Source organism: Scomber scombrus, chromosome 6 (assembly GCF_963691925.1).
Source record: "Scomber scombrus chromosome 6, fScoSco1.1, whole genome shotgun sequence".
NCBI lineage: Eukaryota > Metazoa > Chordata > Actinopteri > Scombriformes > Scombridae > Scomber > Scomber scombrus.
The window spans coordinates 91,682-115,774 of record NC_084975.1 but is presented as its reverse complement, the minus strand read 5'-3'; the positions used below and the strand labels follow the sequence as shown (position 1 = coordinate 115,774).

At 41.7% G+C, this 24,093-nt stretch overlaps 1 protein-coding gene across 1 annotated transcript in view; it reads left to right on the top strand.

The window, feature by feature from the left end:
* The first annotated feature begins 1,670 nt into the window (after positions 1-1,670).
* lamb4 (laminin, beta 4) overlaps positions 1,671-24,093 on the top strand; it is a 41,862-nt gene continuing 19,439 nt past the window's right edge. Inside the window, 11 exon segments of the mRNA XM_062420652.1 lie at positions 1,671-1,769; positions 7,161-7,221; positions 9,510-9,718; positions 12,469-12,604; positions 13,197-13,270; positions 14,422-14,610; positions 15,065-15,128; positions 20,967-21,181; positions 21,442-21,556; positions 22,478-22,666; positions 23,663-23,818. Coding sequence (XP_062276636.1) covers positions 1,671-1,769; positions 7,161-7,221; positions 9,510-9,718; positions 12,469-12,604; positions 13,197-13,270; positions 14,422-14,610; positions 15,065-15,128; positions 20,967-21,181; positions 21,442-21,556; positions 22,478-22,666; positions 23,663-23,818 — 1,507 coding nt within the window.

Sequence of the window (24,093 nt, the reverse complement as noted above, 5' to 3'; positions counted from 1 at the left end):
ATAAACTAATAAATATCACTTTATTTTACAATCCATGTCCACCGGGTTGAGTGTGTTGCTTTTCCCCTACTAGCTGGGTTCCTGATCCATCAGAGGGTCTAAAACATTACTCCAGTCCTTTGATCTGATTGGACCGCTCCAGAACATCTGAGCTAAGAGTTTTACTGAGCGTTAGTTTGGACCCATGTAGACGATGTATTAAGTTGAACTGCAGGAGACTGAAGAGTTATGAGCCGTCTGTAATAAATAGATATATATCTATCTAGATAGTTCACCGATAGGGAAACACATTTTAACTACGTTTTCTAAAAAGTAAAATAAGGGACATTTGTATTATTACACATTTATCATGTTTTACATTAATGTATTTTTTGTAGGTCAATATGAAACTGCCTCTCTGCTCCTGCTGTTCTTCTGCTGTCCACCAGGTGGCTCCACACACCTGTCTGGTTTCACCTGCATCTTCTTTCATTTCAATTCAATCTTTATTTATAAAGCACCAAATCACAACAACAGTTATCAGTTTAGAGGCTCAACAGGATCATAACAATCTGCAGCTTCATGTTTAATGATCCATAAATTCTCTGCTTTGATCTGTTTTTACTTCTTTTAGTTTGTTTCAGTTCTTTAATGACTAAATGCTCTGAATGCAGGCTGAAGTCACTTGAGCCAAATTAAAATGTACTTCTATAAAATGACCTTTATGTTTTCTCCGTTTCATGCAAACTGTTTTATATTATTATTATTTATCTCTTTATTATATTCATTCCAACTGTAAACATATTTGTTTCCCTGATTTTTTTATTAAATATCATATTTTGGTAATAATGTGAAAATAAATACTGCCAAGACTGACAGTAACATTCAAGTATGTTTAATAAAGCATTAAAACATCTTTATATAGCAGGACTGTGAACATTAACATAACCCTGACCCTAACCCTGACCCTTACCCTCTCAGTCTGACTAACCCTAACCCTCTGTCTGACTGACCCTGACCCTCTTTCTGACTGACCCTGACCCTCTCAGTCTGCCTGACCCTAACCCTCTCAGTCTGCCTGACCCTAACCCTCTCAGTCTGACTGACCCTGACCCTAACCCTCTCAGTCTGACTGACCCTGACCCTAACCCTCTCAGTCTGACTGACCCTGACCCTAACCCTGACCCTCTGTCTGACTGACCCTCTGTCTGACTGACCCTAACCCTCTCAGTCTGACTGACCCTAACCCTCTCAGTCTGACTGACCCTGACCCTCTCAGTCTGACTGACCCTCTCAGTCTGACTGACCCTAACCCTCTCAGTCTGACTGACCCTGACCCTCTCAGTCTGACTGACCCTAACCCTCTCAGTCTGACTGACCCTCTCAGTCTGACTGACCCTGACCCTCTCAGTCTGACTGACCCTGACCCTCTCAGTCTGACTGACCCTAACCCTGACCCTCTCAGTCTGACTGACCCTGACCCTCTCAGTCTGACTGACCCTAACCCAACATGCTGATATAATAATAAGTTATGTTTTACCCTCTGAAGCTCTGTGAACACTGAACTGATTAAACCAACAAACAATCAAATCAAATCAAATGTGTAGAATTGAATCAAACTTTTTGAAATTAATGTAACAAATAACGAGCATTAAATTTGACTCCTGCTCAGTACAAAACATTTCATAAGTATGAACCCCAACCTCCATCTGAGCCCTGAGTCCAAAGAGCTCAGTGCTCCTCTGCTGACAGTCTGCACAAAGCAGACAGCCTCACCGAGGGCCGTCAGGGTCAGGGTCAGGGTTAGGGTTAGGGTCATGGTCAGGGTCAGGGTCAGGGTTAGGGTTAGGGTCATGGTCAGGGTCAGGGTTAGGGTCATGGTCAGGGTCAGGGTTAGGGTCACATATCGCCACCTGTGTTTTAAATCTGAGAGCCTTTAAGTCTGAGAGCGTTCTTCATGTGCAAACTGACTTTTTACTGTTTTTAGTGTGGTTGGTGTTGTGTTCTCTGTCCCTGTTTCTATTGGTGGAGAACGATATATTTCTTGGAGAAGCTAAACCAACGATTTGACTGATGCTGAGTTTAGCTTTTATTCGGAGATGTGAACAAGTTTTATTTGCAGCATCTGATCACAGGTTTGGAGTTTGTCTCAGATAAACGATGAAACCTGTCTGCCTGTTAAATATATCTGTTGAAATAATGTAAATAAAGTATTGTTAAAGTCAAAGTCTCTCTCTCTTTCTCCCTCTCTCTACCCCCCCCCCCCCCCCCCCCCGCTCACAGCCTCAGGCTACATCTGTCTCAGGTGTGCTGTTACCTGCCCAGATATGTTCAGTGTCTCCGTTGGCTGCAGAAACAGAAACAGGTAGGCTCATATTTGCTCTCATTTTAACCTGTAAAACATGAATATGTTCTTATATATCTTGTATAGATTATGTATATTTCATTTGGGTTAGTGAGGAATAGAACTGCAGACCTCGTTATAGAAAATAATAGAACAAAGAAATGCAGTTTTGCAGGATTTCTTTCCAGCAGCTGCGAGAAAGAGAGAAACATGATTTCTCTGCAGCATCTGTGCATCGGCTACCGGGTGAAGCAGGGTCGGGTCGGGTCGGGTCGGGTCGGGTTGGAGCAGTAAAAGCTCAACTATGCTGAAAACATCGTTCATATGTGAAAGACGTTAAAACTAAAACCAGGTGAAAGGAAAAGAAAACACATTCTGCATTTCTACACAAACGGATACAAATATAACTAAGAACTGTTTATTTCACTTTGTTTAAATAATCTGTGAGCTTGGTTTATATTAACCATTTATACATATCGAGCTTCATTATTGATTATAAGTCCAAAGCATGAACACCTGATGCATGCTGTGTTTATCTCATTAATGCAGATTTAAACAGAAAGTTTAAGGTTTTCTTTCATGTGAATAAAAAACAATAGAAATAATTTTTATTGTAAATACAATGAAATCATATAAAAATATAACAAGTATAGAATAACGATGAAAATAGATGTATATGCAATAGAATGATATTATTGCACTTCATGTTGGGATTCCCAGTGAATCCACTGGTTCATACTGGGACCAGGTCATTATTTCTGTTCTCTGTTCGATCAATAACTCAAATATTAAACCGGTTTATTGACTTTGATAAAAACTTTAAAGCAAAGTGATGAGAAACATCGTTCAGCAGATTCCTGTAAACCCTGACCCATCTCAGACTTCAGTTAAATATGAAGCGGTTCAAACTGCTCGTTAACAGCAGAACCTCGTTAACAGCAGAACCTCGTTAACGGCAGAACCTCGTTAACGGCAGAACCTCGTTAACGGCAGAACCTCGTTAACGGCAGAACCTCTAACCGTAACTTCATTCAACTTCCATAATGACTAATAATGTTCTAATGTGGGAATTAAGCTTTATATACATATATATATATATATATCTAAAACTGATATACATACATATATATACATATATATATCTAAAACTGATATATATATGTATGTATATATACGTATATATATCAGTTTTAGATATATATATGTATATATATGTATGTATATCAGTTTTAGATATATATACGTATATATACATATATATACATGTATGTATATATACGTATATATACATATATATACATGTATGTATATATACGTATATATACATATATATACATGTATGTATATATACGTATATATATCTAAAACTGCCTCGACAGTATTAACAGTAACAGTATTGAAGCTTTATATTATGTTTATTAAATGGATTGAAGGGAAATGTTATTTATTTATTTATTACAATCAGTTTATATTAAAACCTTTCTAACAGCAGCGCCCCCTAGTGGGAGCATTAAAAAGCACCCGTCAGCAGCAGTTTGTTCTTTAATTACATTTCATTAAATTATCATAAAAATAACATCACAACTTTATTATATTGATAATTTATTAATTAATATATTATCTGGCTGCAGTCACACAGTTACAGAACATGAATGAGCCTGTTAACATTGTTTATTTTAACAGTGTAGTTTGACTTGGAGTTCAGTAAATCCCCCCAATTACTGCTGGGGCCCAAACATTCCTGTTAAAGTTCATCAGTCCCTCCAGGGTCCTTCCACACAGCATGAAGCAGCTCACTTTACTGCTATACCAGGGTTCTCTACAGCATGAAGCAGATCACTTTACTGCTATACCAGGGTTCTCTACAGCATGAAGCAGATCACTGCTATACCAGGGTTCTCTACAGCATGAAGCAGCATACTGCTATACCAGGGTTCTCTACAGCATGAAGCAGCTCACTGCTATACCAGGGTTCTCTACAGCATGAAGCAGATCACTGCTATACCAGGGTTCTCTACAGCATGAAGCAGCTCACTGCTATACCAGGGTTCTCTACAGCATGAAGCAGCTCACTGCTATACCAGGGTTCTCTACAGCATGAAGCAGATCACTGCTATACCAGGGTTCTCTACAGCATGAAGCAGATCACTGCTATACCAGGGTTCTCTACAGCATGAAGCAGCTCACTTTACTGCTATACCAGGGTTCTCTACAGCATGAAGCAGCTCACTTTACTGCTATACCAGGGTTCTCTACAGCATGAAGCAGATCACTTTACTGCTATACCAGGGTTCTCTACAGCATGAAGCAGCTCACTGCTATACCAGGGTTCTCTACAGCATGAAGCAGATCACTTTACTGCTATACCAGGGTTCTCTACAGCATGAAGCAGCTCACTGCTATACCAGGGTTCTCTACAGCATGAAGCAGCTCACTTTACTGCTATACCAGGGTTCTCTACAGCATGAAGCAGCTCACTGCTATACCAGGGTTCTCTACAGCATGAAGCAGCTCACTGCTATACCAGGGTTCTCTACAGCATGAAGCAGCTTACTGCTATACCAGGGTTCTCTACAGCATGAAGCAGATCACTTTACTGCTATACCAGGGTTCTCTACAGCATGAAGCAGATCACTGCTATACCAGGGTTCTCTACAGCATGAAGCAGCTCACTTTTGTTATTTTATTTATTTACCAAAACATAATAAGGCGGCTGCGGCTCAGGAGGTAGAGCCCACCAATCAGAAGATCCCGGCTCCTCCAGTCAATCATCAATTAAACAGGTAGAATGTCTGGAGTTGATTCCAGGTCTTAGCATGTGGAAGCTGTTCCTGCAAACCTACAACCATCTAAAGAGCTCTCACTGCAAACCCACAACCATCTAAAGAGCTCTCACTGCAAACCTACAACCATCTAAAGAGCTCTCACTGCAAACCTACAACCATCTAAAGAGCTCTCACTGCAAACCTACAACCATCTAAAGAGCTCTCACTGCAAACCTACAACCATCTAAAGAGCTCTCACTGCAACCCTACAACCATCTAAAGAGCTCTCAATGCAAACCTACAACCATCTAAAGAGCTCTCACTGCAAACCTACAACCATCTAAAGAGCTCTCACTGCAAACCTACAACCATCTAAAGAGCTCTCACTGCAAACCTACAACCATCTAAAGAGCTCTCACTGCAAACCTACAACCATCTAAAGAGCTCTCAATGCAAGTTCAACATTTCATCCTCAGGCTGCAATAACAACAAACTTTCCCTCAGAGAGATCTCAAGAACATACGGAGCGTCCAAACCAACAGTCTGGTTCATTCTGAGGGAAACCAGAAGGCCTGTATGTCCATGGAGACAGCAGTGGTGGATGATTGATCCTTTCCATGGTTCATAAAACCCTTCACAACATCCAGCCAAGAGTAGAACCCTCTCCAGGAGGTAAACATGTCAGTATCAGGTCTATAAAGAGAAGAACCCTCTCCAGGAGGTAAACATGTCAGTATCAGGTCTATAAAGAGAATAACCCTCTCCAGGAGGTAAACATGTCAGTATCAGGTCTATAAAGAGAAGAACCCTCTCCAGGAGGTAAACATGTCAGTATCAGGTCTATAAAGAGAAGAACCCTCTCCAGGAGGTAAACATGTCATTATCAGGTCTATAAAGAGAAGAACCCTCTCCAGGAGGTAAACATGTCAGTATCAGGTCTACCATAAAGAGAAGAACCCTCTCCAGGAGGTAAACATGTCATTATCAGGTCTATAAAGAGAAGAACCCTCTCCAGGAGGTAAACATGTCAGTATCAGGTCTATAAAGAGAAGAACCCTCTCCAGGAGGTAAACATGTCATTATCAGGTCTATAAAGAGAAGAACCCTCTCCAGGAGGTAAACATGTCATTATCAGGTCTATAAAGAGAAGAACCCTCTCCAGGAGGTAAACATGTCAGTATCAGGTCTACCATAAAGAGAAGAACCCTCTCCAGGAGGTAAACATGTCATTATCAGGTCTATAAAGAGAAGAACCCTCTCCAGGAGGTAAACATGTCAGTATCAGGTCTATAAAGAGAAGAACCCTCTCCAGAAGGTAAACATGTCAGTATCAGGTCTATAAAGAGAAGAACCCTCTCCAGGAGGTAAACATGTCAGTATCAGGTCTACCATAAAGAGAAGAACCCTCTTCAGGAGGTAAACATGTCATTATCAGGTCTACCATAAAGAGAAGAACCCTCTCCAGGAGGTAAACATGTCATTATCAGGTCTATAAAGAGAAGAACCCTCTCCAGGAGGTAAACAGTATCAGGTGTATCATGCCATAAACCTCCAGAATAGAAAGGCCACATTAGACTCAGTTCAGGACCAGCTTTCTCTGGACCGATGTAACTGTGATCAACGTGAACCAGAACGGCTCCTGATCCAAAGCATCAAACATCATGTGTAACCATGGTGACGGCAGTGTGATGGTTGGACTGGCTTCTAATGGCTCTGAGTCATTAGTGTTAATGATGAAGTGACAGAGGACAGAAGCAGCCGGTCTACTCTGATTCAGCAAAGCTCATTGGACCAGGCTTCCCAGTACAGATGCACAATGACCCAAAACACAGTGTGAAGCCAACCAGGAGGTTCTGAAAGAGAAAAAGTGGAATATTCTGCAACTAGTATAAAATGTTTGCAGTTCTATTTTAAACATTTTTAAACCATATTTTTGTCCAACTCCTTGAATTAAAGCTGAAAGTCTGAACTTCAATCACATCTTGATCTACAGAACCAAACATACTAAAACTGTCTGGATTTAAAGCTTGTTTGTAAAAAACAGAATTTAATGATTTAGTTTTTTGTTGCAGCTTCAGCCTGAGACCATCAGACCGATCACCATGATCTTCATCTTCATCTTCATCTTCATCGGTGAGATCACTTCTCTGTTTCTGTCTCAGTTCTCACAGACATGATGCAGGTAGGACAGTATCAGTAGGACAGTATCAGTAGGACAGTATCAGTAGGACAGTATCAGTAGGACAGTATCAGTAGGACAGTAACAGTAGGACAGTATCAGTAGGACAGTATCAGTGGGACAGTATCAGTAAGACAGTATCAGTAGGACAGTATCAGTGGGACAGTAGGACAGTATCAGTAGGACAGTATCAGTAGGACAGTAAGACAGTATCAGTAGGACAGTATCAGTAGGACAGTAGGACAGTATCAGTAAGACAGTATCAGTAGGACAGTAGGACAGTATCAGTAGGACAGTATCAGTAGGACAGTAGGACAGTATCAGTAAGACAGTATCAGTAGGACAGTAGGACAGTATCAGTAGGACAGTATCAGTGGGACAGTAGGACAGTATCAGTAAGACAGTATCAGTAGGACAGTATCAGTAGGACAGTAGGACAGTATCAGTAGGAAAGTATCAGTAGGACAGTATCAGTAGGACAGTAAGACAGTATCAGTAGGACAGTATCAGTGGGACAGTATCAGTAGGACAGTAAGACAGTATCAGTAGGACAGTATCAGTAGGACAGTATCAGTGGGACAGTATCAGTAGGACAGTAAGACAGTATCAGTAAGACAGTATCAGTAGGACAGTATCAGTAGGACAGTATCAGTAGGACAGTATCAGTAGAACAGTATCAGTAGGACAGTAAGACAGTATCAGTAGGACAGTATCAGTAGGACAGTATCAGTGGGACAGTATCAGTAGGACAGTATCAGTAGAACAGTATCAGTAGGACAGTAAGACAGTATCAGTAGGACAGTATCAGTAGGACAGTATCAGTGGGACAGTATCAGTAGGACAGTAAGACAGTATCAGTAAGACAGTATCAGTAGGACAGTATCAGTAGGACAGTATCAGTAGGACAGTATCAGTAGGACAGTAGGACAGTATCAGTAGAACAGTATCAGTAGGACAGTAAGACAGTATCAGTAGGACAGTATCAGTAGGACAGTATCAGTAGAACAGTATCAGTAGGACAGTAAGACAGTATCAGTAGGACAGTAGGACAGTATCAGTAGGACAGTATCAGTAAGACAGTATCAGTAGGACAGTATCAGTAGGACAGTATCAGTAGGACAGTAGGACAGTATCAGTAGGACAGTATCAGTGGGACAGTAGGACAGTATCAGTAAGACAGTATCAGTAGGACAGTATCAGTAGGACAGTAGGACAGTATCAGTAGGAAAGTATCAGTAGGACAGTATCAGTAGGACAGTAAGACAGTATCAGTAGGACAGTATCAGTGGGACAGTAAGACAGTATCAGTAGGACAGTAGGACAGTAAGACAGTATCAGTAGGACAGTATCAGTAGGACAGTATCAGTAGGACAGTAAGACAGTATCAGTAGGACAGTAGGACAGTATCAGTAGGACAGTATCAGTAGGACAGTAAGACAGTATCAGTAGGACAGTAGGACAGTAAGACAGTATCAGTAGGACAGTAGGACAGTAGGAAAATATCAGTAGGACAGTATCAGTAGGACCATGTAGGACAGTATCAGTAGGACTATGTAGGACCATGTAGGACAGTATCAGTAGGACAGTATCTGTAGGACAGTATCAGTAGACAGACAGTATGTAGGACCATGTAGGACAGTAGGACAGTATCAGTAGACAGACAGTATGTAGGACTATGTAGGACCATGTAGGACAGTATCAGTAGGACAGTATCAGTAGGACTATGTAGGACAGTATCAGTAGGACTATGTAGGACTATGTAGGACAGTATCAGTAGACAGACAGTATGTAGGACCATGTAGGACAGTAGGACAGTATCAGTAGGACAGTATCAGTAGGACTATGTAGGACTATGTAGGACAGTATCAGTAGACAGACAGTATGTAGTACTATGTAGGACCATGTAGGACAGTATCAGTAGACAGACAGTATGTAGGACTATGTAGGACCATGTAGGACAGTATCAGTAGGACAGTATCAGTAGGACTATGTAGGACTATGTAGGACAGTATCAGTAGACAGACAGTATGTAGGACTATGTAAGACTATGTAGGCTATGGACAGGGACAGGTACGCCTCTCTCTCAGCAGACATGTGACCACTTGCTGATCTGTGATGGAGAATATTTGCACTTGCTGCTGCTTGTTCTTCCTCTGACTCACATTAAATACATTCCTCTCTGTTCTTAGCTGACTCCATTTATAACCCTAACCCTTCCTGAGCTTTCTGTTGCTGTCTGCAGGTCTTCTTCCAGCAGCTCAGCTCCAGCTCCAGCACCAGCAGGACCAGCAGGACCAGCTGGACCAGCAGGACCAGCTGGACCAGTGTCCCCGCGGCTCCTGTAATCCGCAGCTCGGTGACCTCATGGTGGGTCGGGCCCCTCAGCTCTCAGCCTCCTCCACCTGCGGCCTTCATGGACCCAATAATTACTGCATCATCGGATACTTAGAGGTCAGACACACACACACACACACACACACACACACACACACACACACACACACACACACAGAGTCTAATGATCACGTACCTCTTTAAAGCAAAAACATTCATTGATAAATCTTTACAATCTTTGTGGGGTTTCACACAAACATGACGAAGTCTAAATGGTTCTGGGAGAACTTCCTGTGGACAGAAGAGAACTTCCTGTTGACAGATGAGAACTTCCTGTGGTCAGATGAGAACTTCCTGTGGACAGAGGAGAACTTCCTGTGGACAGATGAGAACTTCCTGTGGACAGAAGAGAACTTCCTGTGGACAGATGAGAACTTCCTGTGGACAGAAGAGAACTTCCTGTTGACAGATGAGAACTTCCTGTGGACAGATGAGAACTTCCTGTGGACAGATGAGAACTTCCTGTGGACAGAAGAGAACTTCCTGTGGACAGAAGAGAACTTCCTGTTGACAGATGAGAACTTCCTGTGGTCAGATGAGAACTTCCTGTGGACAGAGGAGAACTTCCTGTGGACAGATGAGAACTTCCTGTGGACAGAAGAGAACTTCCTGTGGACAGAAGAGAACTTCCTGTTGACAGATGAGAACTTCCTGTGGACAGATGAGAACTTCCTGTGGACAGAAGAGAACTTCCTGTGGACAGAAGAGAACTTCCTGTGGACAGATGAAAACTTCCTGTGGACAGATGAGAACTTCCTGTGGACAGCAGATGTGTTGACTGTGTGATGACATCATGATAAACAACGTAAAGCCCAGTGTAGCCTAACCCAGGTCAGAGGTCAGAGGTCAGCTGGAGCAGTTTGGTGGAAGAACTTGGTTACCATGGTTACAGGAAGTTATTGATACCAAACATTAAGCTGAAGGTTCATTTAGTCCATTTATTGACTTCTGAGGAATTTTATCAGGTTGGATTTTTTTTCTCTGTTTTTTGTTCCAAACAAAAGAAATAAACAATCAAACCCGAACCCTCATTTCCTGGGAGACGTGCTGCTTTATCTGACACAAGAGCAGGGGAGCCTGTACATAAACCGCCCTGTTACCTCCCCCTGCTGGAGGAATGATGGAACAGCCCTGTTACCTCCCCCTGCTGGAGGAACAGCCTGGCAGCTCCTCCCCCTGCTTCGGTCAGCCAACGTGGTTGTGTTGGTCACCCTGCCCCCCCCCCCCCCCCCCCCCCAGGTCAGGACTGTAGAGGTAGTCTGTGATAAAGCTGCTCTGTGGGAGCGTTGGAATCTTGGAGGACAGAGTTGGGTGCCAGACTGTGGAGATATGGGATCAACCAGATAACCCTTACTAGCCCTTCCTAACCCTTACTAACCCGTACTGACCCTTACTGACCCTTACTAACCCTTACTGACCCTTACTGACCCTTACTAACCCTTACTGACCCTTACTGACCCTTACTAACCCTTACTGACCCTTACTAACCCTTACTGACCCTTACTGACCCTTACTAACCCTTACTGACCCTTACTGACCCTTACTGACCCTTACTGACCCTTACTAACCCTTACTGACCCTTACTGACCCTTACTGACCCTTACTAACCCTTACTGACCCTTACTGACCCTTACTGACCCTTACTAACCCTTACTGACCCTTACTGACCCTTACTAACCCTTACTGACCCTTACTAACCCTTACTGACCCTTACTAACCCTTACTGACCCTTACTGACCCTTACTAACCCTTACTGACCCTTACTGACCCTTACTGACCCTTACTAACCCTTACTGACCCTTACTGACCCTTACTAACCCTTACTGACCCTTACTAACCCTTACTGACCCTTACTGACCCTTACTGACCCTTACTGACCCTTACTGACCCTTACTAACCCTTACTGACCCTTACTGACCCTTACTAATGTGGCTCCATTTAAAAGGGAAATAAACCGTAAAACATTTATTACCAAGAAGCTTTGTTACAACTAAGAGAAACTCCACAAACACACATTACCTTACTGTTTATGCTGTGTTTAGATAGATAGATAGATAGATAGATAGATAGATAGATGGATGGATGGATAGATGGATAGATAGATAGATAGATAGATAGATAGATAGATAGATAGATAGATAGATAGATGGATATATGTGTGTCTATAATCTGCAGCTACTGGTGGTTATATATTGATATAGTGTTTATATAACAGCTGAACTGGTATTTTTTTCTCTCTCTCTGATTGACGTGTTTCTGGCTCGTCTTGTGCGTTTCATACTGGAACATGTTTGGATCTGTCTCTTTATTACCCAGCGTTGACTTTACCTCCAGGAAATACTTCTCCTCATGACTCCTCCTCTCTTTTCTCTCCTCATGTATTCACTCTGTCTCTCAGCTCCTCATTACTCCTCCTCTCTTTTCTCCTCATGTATTCACTCTGTCTCTCAGCTCCTCATGACTCCTCCTCTCTTTTCTCTCCTCATGTATTCACTCTGTCTCTCAGCTCCTCATTACTCCTCCTCTCTTTTCTCTCCTCATGTATTCACTCTGTCTCTCAGCTCCTCATGACTCCTCCTCTCTTTTCTCTCCTCATGTATTCACTCTGTCTCTCAGCTCCTCATTACTCCTCCTCTCTTTTCTCTCCTCATGTATTCACTCTGTCTCTCAGCTCCTCATTACTCCTCCTCTCTTTTCTCTCCTCATGTATTCACTCTGTCTCTCAGCTCCTCATTACTCCTCCTGGTTACAGAGAGTAATAAAGCAGCTTTATATATTAAAAGGTTTAACGTGTCTTCATCCATCAGGAGGAGCAGAAATGCTTCACGTGTGACTCTCGGCTGCCGTACAGTCGCTATAGCAACCCCGACAGCCACCGCATTGAGAACGTCATCACGACCTTTGACCCTGAGCGTAAAATGAAGTGGTGGCAGTCTGAGAACGGTGAGCAGCAGTTCATCACTGACTAGATGAACCTGAGATGGGTTAGCCTTTATTTATCAGTAGGGAGAGAGGAGGTCAGGGTTAGGGTCAGAGTCAGGGTCAGGGGTCAGGGTTAGGGTTAGGGTCAGGGTTGTTCAGTGTCTTATTCTCTATAATTTCCACAATGGAATAAAAGTAGAGTCCATGTATGAAGTCTGAAAGTGAAAGTGACTCTACAGCTGACAGCGATGATGATTCTTACAGAGGAGACTGAGACAGTGTTTATATAACATATATAATATATATAATATATCATATATTATATATATTATATATATATAATATATATAATATATTTTATATATATAATATATATAATGTATTATATATCATATATAATACATTATATATATTATATATATGACCTCAACTCAAACATTGAATATTCAACAACATGCATTATAACATAATATCCTCAACAATGATTCTACTATGATAACTTTATGAGCTCACAGTGTGTGTGTGTGTGTGTGTGTGTGTGTGTGTGTGTGTGTGTGTGTGTGTGTGTGTGTGTGTGTGTGTGTGTGTGTGTGTGTGTGTGTGATTTTAACAGGAGTTCATCACGTCAGCGTCCAGCTGGACCTGGAGACCCTGTTCCAGTTCAGCCATCTGGTCCTCACCTTTAAGGTACTGGTCTGATCTGCTTTATACTGGTCTGATCTGCTTTATACTGGTCTGATCTGCTTCATACTGGTCTGATCTGCTTAATACTGGTCTGATCTGCTTAATACTGGTCTGATCTGCTTCATACTGGTCTGTATTATCTGGGTTAGGATTTAGATGGGTTAGGGTTTAGATGGGTTTAGATGGGTTAGTGTTTAGATGGGTTAGGATTTAGATGGGTTTAGATGGGTTAGGGTTTAGATGCATCTACTGCAGGAGGGTTACCTTCTTGTAATCCCTCCAAAGACTTGACTCATCTGATCTCCTCCGAGGTCTCTTTGGAACAGCTTTAATGGTCCTGGAACCTCTCTCAGACCCCTGGGAGATGAAGACCCTGGACCGGTTTAGGGTTCTCCTCTGCTGCCATGCTCATCATGCCTAACCCCTGAGGTCAATGCTTCTGATGTCCTCCCAACACTCTCCCAAGGATAACTATTTTCCCCCAGGTGCTTTCTTTCCCCTGCCAAGAGGAACGCTGTGGGACCACAAGAACCCGGAATATATTAAGACCACTAAAAGACTGAACTGTTTTCAAGCCAGGTGGGCACCCTGTCCTATGGACCTGGCTCCAGAGGACAGAAGCTAACCCTAACCCATTCACCTGTTCTGTAGTGGGGCCACTCCTCCAACGTCAGCTGTTGCCTGGAGCGGGGTCCCCAGTCTTCCACTCATTTCTGGAAGAAGTTCTGTCGGATCTTCGGGGCAACAGACACCCAATCCAATGGTCAGATGTAACGTTACAACCAGGAGCTGAAGAGGGGGCTCCGCTATGTGGTGTCTCTGAATCCTTCCTCCTTAGTGTTTTTAGGGTTATCAGCCGCCCCGGTTCCCCAAGCAGCTGCTCTCATCTCCTCTGTAGAAGAGCCTGAGTGTCTCTTCTCCAAACCTCCACCTGCTAAAGGTTGGGCCAGAGAGTCAGGATCTACACTCAAGACCTTCCTGCCAGCTGGCGCCCAGGTTTATTGTTCTCTAAGGTGGCTGACCCTGCAATGGTCCAGCTCCCAAAGACCACGAGGGTCTATCTGACCCGATCAAGCCCGTCAGAACCGGTCCTCATTTCTTACTAAAAGCTTCTGTGAATCTGTGATGCTACTTCCTGTGTTGTCTGTTGACAGAGTTTCCGTCCGGCGGCTATGTTGGTGGAGCGTTCGAAGGACTTCGGACGAACCTGGAAGGTTTTCCGATATTTTGCGGAGGATTGTTTGCTTCATTTCCCTTCGGTGTCCGATCAGACGGCAGACAGCATCGATGATGTGGTCTGTGACAGCAGATACTCGGGATCAGAGCCATCATCTGACGGAGAGGTAACACACTTCCTGTCTAACATTCATTCCCCCTGTTAGAGGGGTAAAATAAAACTAGATAAAAAAAGACCAGAGACCAACCAGCCCTGATCTGGTCCCCAGGGTTAGGGTTAGGCACCAGCCAATGTCAGGAAGGAGGAGGAGTATCTAGGATTAACATCATTAAGTCATTTTAATAGTCACACATTCACATTTGGGGGAGTTTAACATTCAGGTTCACATAAGGTGGATATTTCAGTCAGCATTGAGTTTCCTGAACCTAAACCAGGAGCTTGGTTAGGGTTTGTTTAAAACAAACCGAACCGAGAGTTTATAACAACCAGGAAATGAGAATTAAAACCAGAACATAAAAGAGAGTTTAATTGAGGACACTTATCGTTGGACTTTCTTGATTTTAAGAAATGTTGTTTGCATGGTTATGTTGTGAATGCTGTAAATCATGTTTGTCCACTAGGTGGTGCTAAAAGCTCTGGATCCAATCTTTGAAATAGAGAATCCGTATGCACCAGAGATCCAAGGTAAGGTGGCACTAAACCAGTAAATCCTGCTCTGTGGGTAAAACCAGAACCACAGTCCTGATGTTAACCTCTCAATGTCCCATTCAGTGTTTCTTTCATTGGTCTTTCTAAAAATAGGCTTTACTTTCCTCATTCTAACCCTAACCCATTCTCAGGTTAACCCTGACCACTGTTCCCTCTGTTTTACTGCGCAATTGCGCACTGCCCCCCACCTCTTTGCGCAGAAGACAAAAAAAGTTGCGCACTTGAATATCCCCGACTAGTTTTTTTGTTTTTTTTTCTCCCTGTGTGCTTCGAATTCTGAAATGTATGACCTAAACCGTGTGGGCGTTTATCACTGCAATGAGTGACAGGTGACAGGGCTGCTGTCAGCCAGTGATCATTAAAAAAAAAAAAACATGCCCACGAGGCGCTGCCCAGCCAATACGCAGCGGTTGTTTAGCTTGACAGCCAATCAATAACTCTGATGACGAGTAGCCGCTGTTAACTTGTGGCATTGTTGTTATTAGCAATAGCATTCAGCCATGGCTACACGGGAGGGAAGTGAGACTGCCGGCGGAAAGGTGAAGAAAAAACGTGTGTCGTTTAAAGTGGAGTGGCTGTCACAGTACATGAATACGGACGAGGGAACACTGGTGAAACTCGGCGACATTTTTTCTTTCTCAACCGAGACTGGAGTCTCGTGCAGTGACGCAAACGTAAAAGGCGAGTTTTCAGAGGGGAAAGTGTGGAGTGACTGGAAGCTAGACTACCTAAAGCGACATGTTGGAACAAAAGGACATTTGCATGCTGTTAACACTGTAAAACGATGAAAGCAGGGGCTTGGGATTGGATCGTTACTCCAAGAAAGCGCGGAGGAGCGGCAAAAGAGAAATGAACTGTCACTCAAGAAAAAGTCCGATCCAGAGCAAATCAAAATTCTCATTGACGATGTTCTACTTGCCATCAAAATGAACGCATCGATGCTAGCTGTTCAACAAATCCATGACCACATGGCAAAATATGTGAGTATACCAGAACACTGGAGGAGCAAAAATTACTCCTTTGAATTTGCTGAGTCAATCAATGCAGTTGTACAGAATGAGACTATGTGCAGTATCCGAAACGCCCCATGGCATACTTTGATCATTGATGAGAGCACAGACGTAACACTGCATAAAATGCTAGTGGTGTATTTCAAATACAGAGAGGAGAATGACGTCAATTGCAAAACTGTGTTTGGTGGCATCGTTCAGTTGAAGGCATGCACTGCTCGTGATCTTGTGAAGGCAATCACAGACTTCTACTCCAGCCATGAACTAGACCTGCAGAAAATGGTGATGCTGACCTCTGACGGTGCTTCAGTAATGCTTGGAAAGCACAATGGTGTAGCAGCTTTATTAAAGCAGCAAATACCACACCTCACAGAACAACATTGTGTGGCCCACAGGGAGGACTTGGGCATTGATGATGCTTGGAAAGATGTTCCCTTAATGCGAGATGTGGAAACTCTTCTAAGAACTATATATTCCATTTTCTCAAGATCATCAGTGAAGAAGTGCAAATTCAGAGAACTAGCTGAGGTTCTAAATGAGGAAACACTGTCATTCAGGCCTCTGAATGAAGTCCGTTGGCTGTCACGCCAACAAGCTGTGAATGCTGTTCTGCGAAACTACACTGTCCTCAAAAAATACTGCAGAGCACAAGCAAGTGACAATGGAGATCCAGTGGCAAAATACTGCTACAAAAAGCTGAGTGATCCAAAGTACAAGGTTACTCTCACTGCTCTTGGAGATGTGTTACGTGAACTGGCAAACTTGTGCCTTTCTCTTCAAAGACGCAACCTGACTGTGATGGAAGGACACTGCTATGCAAGAGCAAAGATTGAGAAGCTGCATGCCCAGTACTTGGAGAATACGCCTCAGTGGAGTGACCGTGTCATGGAGGTGATAAGGGCTTCAGAAGCTGATGGGGACATTACCAAGGACATTACTCAGTTTATTTCAAAGCTGTGTGATCACTTGGATGCTTGTTTTCCAGTGGATGGTTTGAAAGAGTGGTCTGCATTCAACATTGAAGTCCTGTGCACAGATGTCAGTTTTGATTATGGAACCACAGACATTGCAATGCTAGCACAAAAGTATGAGACCATTCTCCACCCAGAGTCTATGGATGACATCAAGCATGAATATGCTGATTTCAAGTACATAGTGAAACAAAAACACAAACAAGGGTCAATTAAGACATTCTCTGACATGGTGGCTGCAACACTAAGATGTGAGGAGCTGAAGGAGGTCTCACTGCTTGTGGACATTTGTGATACATTTCAAGCATCCAGTGCTGACTGTGAACGAGGCTTTAGTTTGATGAATCGCATCAAGACCAAATCCAGAAATCATCTTGAAGTGACACATCTGGACCAGCTGATGCGAATAAAGTCAAGGCAAGAAGAAGATGGTGCTGCTATCAGTGTGGACAAAGTCTACAACCACTGGAGAAGTGAGAAGGACAGGCGGGAAAAATAAGGTGATATTTTATTCCCTGTCATCAGATTATATATGTTCATATTGTCTCACTCATTAATAATTATCCTCTATGAAAATTAACCATTAGTATTAAGTGCTAATATCAGCTGTCTGTGTGTTTTTATTCTTTGTTTTTCAGAATAAGGCCAAATGAGCAAAGGAGGTCTTTCACTGGACACAGTACAACTCTGTGGATTACTGTGGACATTGGACAATGTTTCCATTCATTACAGTTACAGTTCATTACAATTTTACAAGCTCTCTCACACACACACTCAGACACAGGAAAACATTTTTTTTTAATTATTTGTTTTTTTTAACATTTTTTTTAATATTGTGCAATGTGCATTTGTCAGCCTTTTTTTACATACAGAGAGTGTTCACTTTATAATGGAGTATGTTAATTTATAGGCTCCTACAGTGTTTGTGTGCAGATAAATGTTTAAAATGCAGACTAAAAATCGAGAGAATCGGCAGTATCGTAGAATCGCAATTTACATCGAATCGCCACCCAAAAAATCCTAGAAGAATCGAATCGGGAGAAAAGCATATCGTCCCAGCCCTATACAATTCTGTTCAATTCAAAGTTTTTTCCTGAGATTTTTATCACTGTTCATATCAAAAATGTGTCAAGAGTTGATAACACCAACTTAGTTATTTTTTGACATAATTGTTCATATGGCAATAAATGCAAAATAAATGTTGCCAAAACAATATTGTATTTTGTTTTCATTAACAGCGACCTAGATATGGAGTAGCCTAGGTAATGTTGTCAAAATAATCTGTTATTAATCATTATAGTAATAGTCAATTGTACTGATATTTGGAGTTGGAGAGGTGAGGCCATAGCACCGGCATGTGGACGTATTGTCACTCACAGTTGCTCAAGCAGGTCATCAGGGGAGTTGAATTTCTGCTCAGCAGTTTTAAAAATTAGAGGGAACATTGACCCTGACCCTAACCCATTCTCAGGTTAACCCTAACCCTGACCCTAACCCATTCTCAGGGTTAACCCTAACCCATTCTCAGGTTAACCCTGACCCATTCTCAGGTTAACCCTGACCCATTCTCAGGTTAACCCTAACCCATTCTCAGGCTTAACCCTGACCCATTCTCAGGTTAACCCTGACCCATTCTCAGGGTTAACCCTGACCCATTCTCAGGGTTAACCCTGACCCATTCTCAGGGTTAACCCTGACCCATTCTCAGGTTAACCCTAACCCATTCTCAAGTTAACCCTGACCCATTCTCAGGGTTAACCCTAACCCATTCTCAGGTTAACCCTGACCCATTCTCAGGTTAACCCTGACCCATTCTCAGGGTTAACCCTAACCCATTCTCAGGTTAACCCTAACCCATTCTCAAGTTAACCCTGACCCATTCTCAGGGTTAACCCTGACCCATTCTCAGGGTTAACCCTGACCCATTCTCATGTTAACCCTGACCCATTCTCAGGGTTAACCCTGACCCATTCTCAGGGTTAACCCTGACCCATTCTCATGTTAACCCTGACCCATTCTCAGGGTTAACCCTGACCCATTCTCAGGGTTAACCCTGACCCATTCTCAAGTTAACCCTAACCCATTCTCAGGTTAACCCTAACCCATTCTCAGGTTAACCCTGACCCATTCTCAGGTTAACCCTGACCCATTCTCAGGTTAACCCTGACCCATTCTCAGGTTAACCCTGACCCATTCTCAGGTTAACCCTAACCCATTCTCAGGTTAACCCTGACCCATTCTCAGGGTTAACCCTAACCCATTCTCAGGGTTAACCCTGACCCATTCTCAGGTTAATCCTAACCCATTCTCAGGTTAACCCTGACCCATTCTCATGTTAACCCTGACCCATTCTCAGGGTTAACCCTGACCCATTCTCAGGGTTAACCCTGACCCATTCTCATGTTAACCCTGACCCATTCTCAGGGTTAACCCTGACCCATTCTCAGGGTTAACCCTGACCCATTCTCATGTTAACCCTGACCCATTCTCAGGGTTAACCCTGACCCATTCTCAGGGTTAACCCTGACCCATTCTCAGGGTTAACCCTGACCCATTCTCAGGTTAACCCTAACCCATTCTCAAGTTAACCCTGACCCATTCTCAGGGTTAACCCTAACCCATTCTCAGGTTAACCCTGACCCATTCTCAGGTTAACCCTGACCCATTCTCAGGGTTAACCCTAACCCATTCTCAGGTTAACCCTAACCCATTCTCAAGTTAACCCTGACCCATTCTCAGGGTTAACCCTGACCCATTCTCAGGGTTAACCCTGACCCATTCTCATGTTAACCCTGACCCATTCTCAGGGTTAACCCTGACCCATTCTCAGGGTTAACCCTGACCCATTCTCATGTTAACCCTGACCCATTCTCAGGGTTAACCCTGACCCATTCTCAGGGTTAACCCTGACCCATTCTCAAGTTAACCCTAACCCATTCTCAGGTTAACCCTAACCCATTCTCAGGTTAACCCTGACCCATTCTCAGGTTAACCCTGACCCATTCTCAGGTTAACCCTGACCCATTCTCAGGTTAACCCTGACCCATTCTCAGGTTAACCCTAACCCATTCTCAGGTTAACCCTGACCCATTCTCAGGGTTAACCCTAACCCATTCTCAGGGTTAACCCTGACCCATTCTCAGGTTAATCCTAACCCATTCTCAGGTTAACCCTGACCCATTCTCATGTTAACCCTGACCCATTCTCAGGGTTAACCCTGACCCATTCTCAGGGTTAACCCTGACCCATTCTCATGTTAACCCTGACCCATTCTCAGGGTTAACCCTGACCCATTCTCAGGGTTAACCCTGACCCATTCTCATGTTAACCCTGACCCATTCTCAGGGTTAACCCTGACCCATTCTCAGGGTTAACCCTGACCCATTCTCAGGCTTAACCCTGACCCATTCTCAGGGTTAACCCTGACCCATTCTCAGGTTAACCCTGACCCATTCTCAGGTTAACCCTACACCAGCTGGTATCAGACATTTAAACATTAAAAACCATACAAATAAAGTTACTATTTAAAACTGTTATTAATGAACCTTCACATGTCTGTGATTTAAGGGCAATGATGTTTGTACCAAAACAATAAATATTGATATTAGATAAAACACATTATATATTGGATCTAGATTAGACTAAATATACACATCAGTGGGATTCATACTGAGGGTTTCCTTCTTTATGTTAACCTGCAGGTAACCATAGCAACAGGACTGATTGTTCAGTTTACATAAAGGTGAATAAACTTAACACTTTAAAAGAAGCTGACAGTAGAGATGTGCTCCAGAGATGATATGACATGTTTCTAACCCTTCTATCGTCCTCAGAGCTGATCACCATGACCAACATCCGGATCAACTTCACTCGTCTCTTCACGCTTGGCGACACTCTGCTGGGTCGCAGACGCAGGAACCCTCAGGACAAATATTACTACGCTCTTTATAACATGGTGGTCCGAGGCAGCTGCTTCTGTAATGGCCACGCCAGCCAGTGCATGCCTCTGGATGGAGGACGCGGAGACGTCTTCAGCCAGCCTGGCATGGTTAGGGTTAGGGTTAGGGTTAACCCATTCATTACATTTATTAAACATTTATTACATTTATTAAACATTTATTACATTTATTACATTCAAAAGGATCCAAAGCAATACTTTACATATACATATATATATATATATCACAGTATGTTAAAATATGTTTAACTTATTGCTTATATATTTAATTTTGTTCTTTCTTTGAATATATAATAAAATTAAACTAAATGCATGAAAGGTCAAAGGTGAAAGTTGTGTTGTGTGTTCAGGTTCACGGACGATGCGTCTGTCACCACAACACGGCCGGAGAAAACTGTGAGAGATGTCGAGACTTTCACCACGGCTCCCCCTGGAGGCCTGGAGGGGAAGACGACGTCTGCAGGAGTAAACACTTTACTTCATTTCACAACTTCTGTTAACAATATTTAATATGTTATCTTAGTTTTATATTAAACATTTAATTTACAATATCGGTTCAGACACATTATAAATGTAATAATAATAATAATCATAATAATGATAATAGTAATAATAATAATAATTATTATAATGATAATAATGATAATAATAATAATAATAATAATAATAATGATAATAATAATAATAATTATAATGATAATAATAATGATAATGATGATAATAATAATAATAATAATTATTATTATTATAATGATAATAATGATAATAATAATAATTATTATTATTATTATAATGATAATAATGATAATAATAATAATAATAATAATGATAATAATAATAATAATTATAATGATAATAATAATAATAATAATAATAATGATATAATAATAATAATAATGATAATAATGATAATAATAATAATAATAATGATAATAATAATAATAATAATGATAATAATAATAATAATGATAATAATAATAATGATAATAATAATAATGATAATAATGATAATAATGATAATAATAATAATAATAATGATAATAATAATAATAATGATAATAATAATAATGATAATAATAATAATGATAATAATAATAATAATGATAATAATAATGATAATAATAATGATAATAATAATAATGATATAATAATAATGATAATGATAATAATGATAATAATAATAATAATAATGATAATAATGATAATGATAATAATTATAATGATAATAATAATAATGATAATAATAATAATAATAATAATAATCATATCATGATTAAATATTTGTTTAAGTAGTTTTTAATGATTCTGATGGTTCTGTAATGTAATGATGAGTCTGTGTTGCATTGAAGACCTAATAATAATGTTTCTGTGTATTTATCTCTTCAGGGTGCGACTGCAACGGTCACTCTGACTCGTGTCACTTCGATGCCGCTCGCTTCGAGGCGACGGGCGGCGTGAGCGGAGGCGTGTGTGACGACTGTCGCCACGACAGAGTCGGGCCTCAGTGTGAGCGGTGTCGGCCGTTTCTGTTCCAGGACCCCCAGCGAGCGCCGGAGGACCCCAACGCCTGCATACGTACGCTTACACTGCTTTCATTTATTCTCTCATTTTTATTCACAAGAAAATGAAAGATTGTAAAATCCACGTTAAATAAGATCCAACTGATCCCTCAAACATCTCAGATGATGATGTTCATCTCCCCAGCTGACATTCATCCTGATGTGCAACGTCTTGTGTTATTCGATACGACACCACTTTGTTTTTCTTGGAGTTTAAAACGTTAATAATTAAAAACTGAAATGAGACTTCAAACAAAGTTTCAAATGAATAAAACTTGTAAAAGGATTCATCGATCACTCGAGTCTAAACTAACTTATTCAAACATGTGGGAGCTTCCAGAGATCCTCCAGGTCCACAGATACCAGAAGGAGAAACGCTGCCCCCTGCTGTCACAGCTGGAAACAGCAGCTAAGGGTTAGTAAGGGTTAGTAAGGGTTAGTGAGGGTTAGTAAGGGTTAGTAAGGGTTAGTGAGGGTTAGTAAGGGTTAGTTAGGGTCAGTAAGGGTTAGTAAGGTTTAGTAAGGGTTAGTTAGGGTTAGTAAGGTTTAGTGAGGGTCAGTGAGGGTCAGTGAGGGTTAGGAAGGGTTAGTAAGGGTTAGTAAGGGTTAGTGAGGGTTAGTAAGGGTTAGTTAGGGTTAGTAAGGTTTAGTGAGGGTCAGTGAGGGTCAGTGAGGGTTAGGAAGGGTTAGTAAGGGTTAGTAAGGGTTAGTTAGGGTTAGTACGGGTTAATGAGGGTTAGTGAAGGTTAGTAAGGGTCAGTTAGGGTTAGTAAGGGTCAGTTAGGGTTAATGAGGGTCAGTGAGGGTTAGTGAAGGTTAGTAAGGGTTAGTAAGGGTTAGTAAGGGTTAGTTAGGGTCATTAAACTGAGAACACGTCACCGCTGCTCAACTCTTTACACTCCAGGGACTCCAGGACTAACCCTAACCCAAAAAAAACTGAAGAATATATTATTATTTGTGACATGATGATGTAACGATGATGTAACGATGATGTAATGTCTGTGTGTTGCAGCATGTGACTGTGACCCGCTGGGCTCACAGGGGGGGGGTCTGTGTGACCCTCTAAGCGGTCAGTGTGTCTGTAAAGGAAACGTCGACGGGCAACGATGCGACCGCTGCAAACACGGATTCTACGGTCTGAGACACGACGACCTGGCCGGCTGCCAGAGTGAGAATATATATACTTATATTACTTATATTTATATTCATATATATATATATTACTTATATGTATACACCTATATTAATATTTATATACTTATATAATGTTTAATGTGTTTATTGTCTGATTCTGAAATTAAGTCTTTATCACAAACTGCACTTTTGTAACCCTGGTGTTCATGTTTTATAGTTCTTATTATATATATATTATTATATATATATGTATATATTCATGATTATATGTTGATTGCAATATATTTTATATAATATGAGAGATGTTTG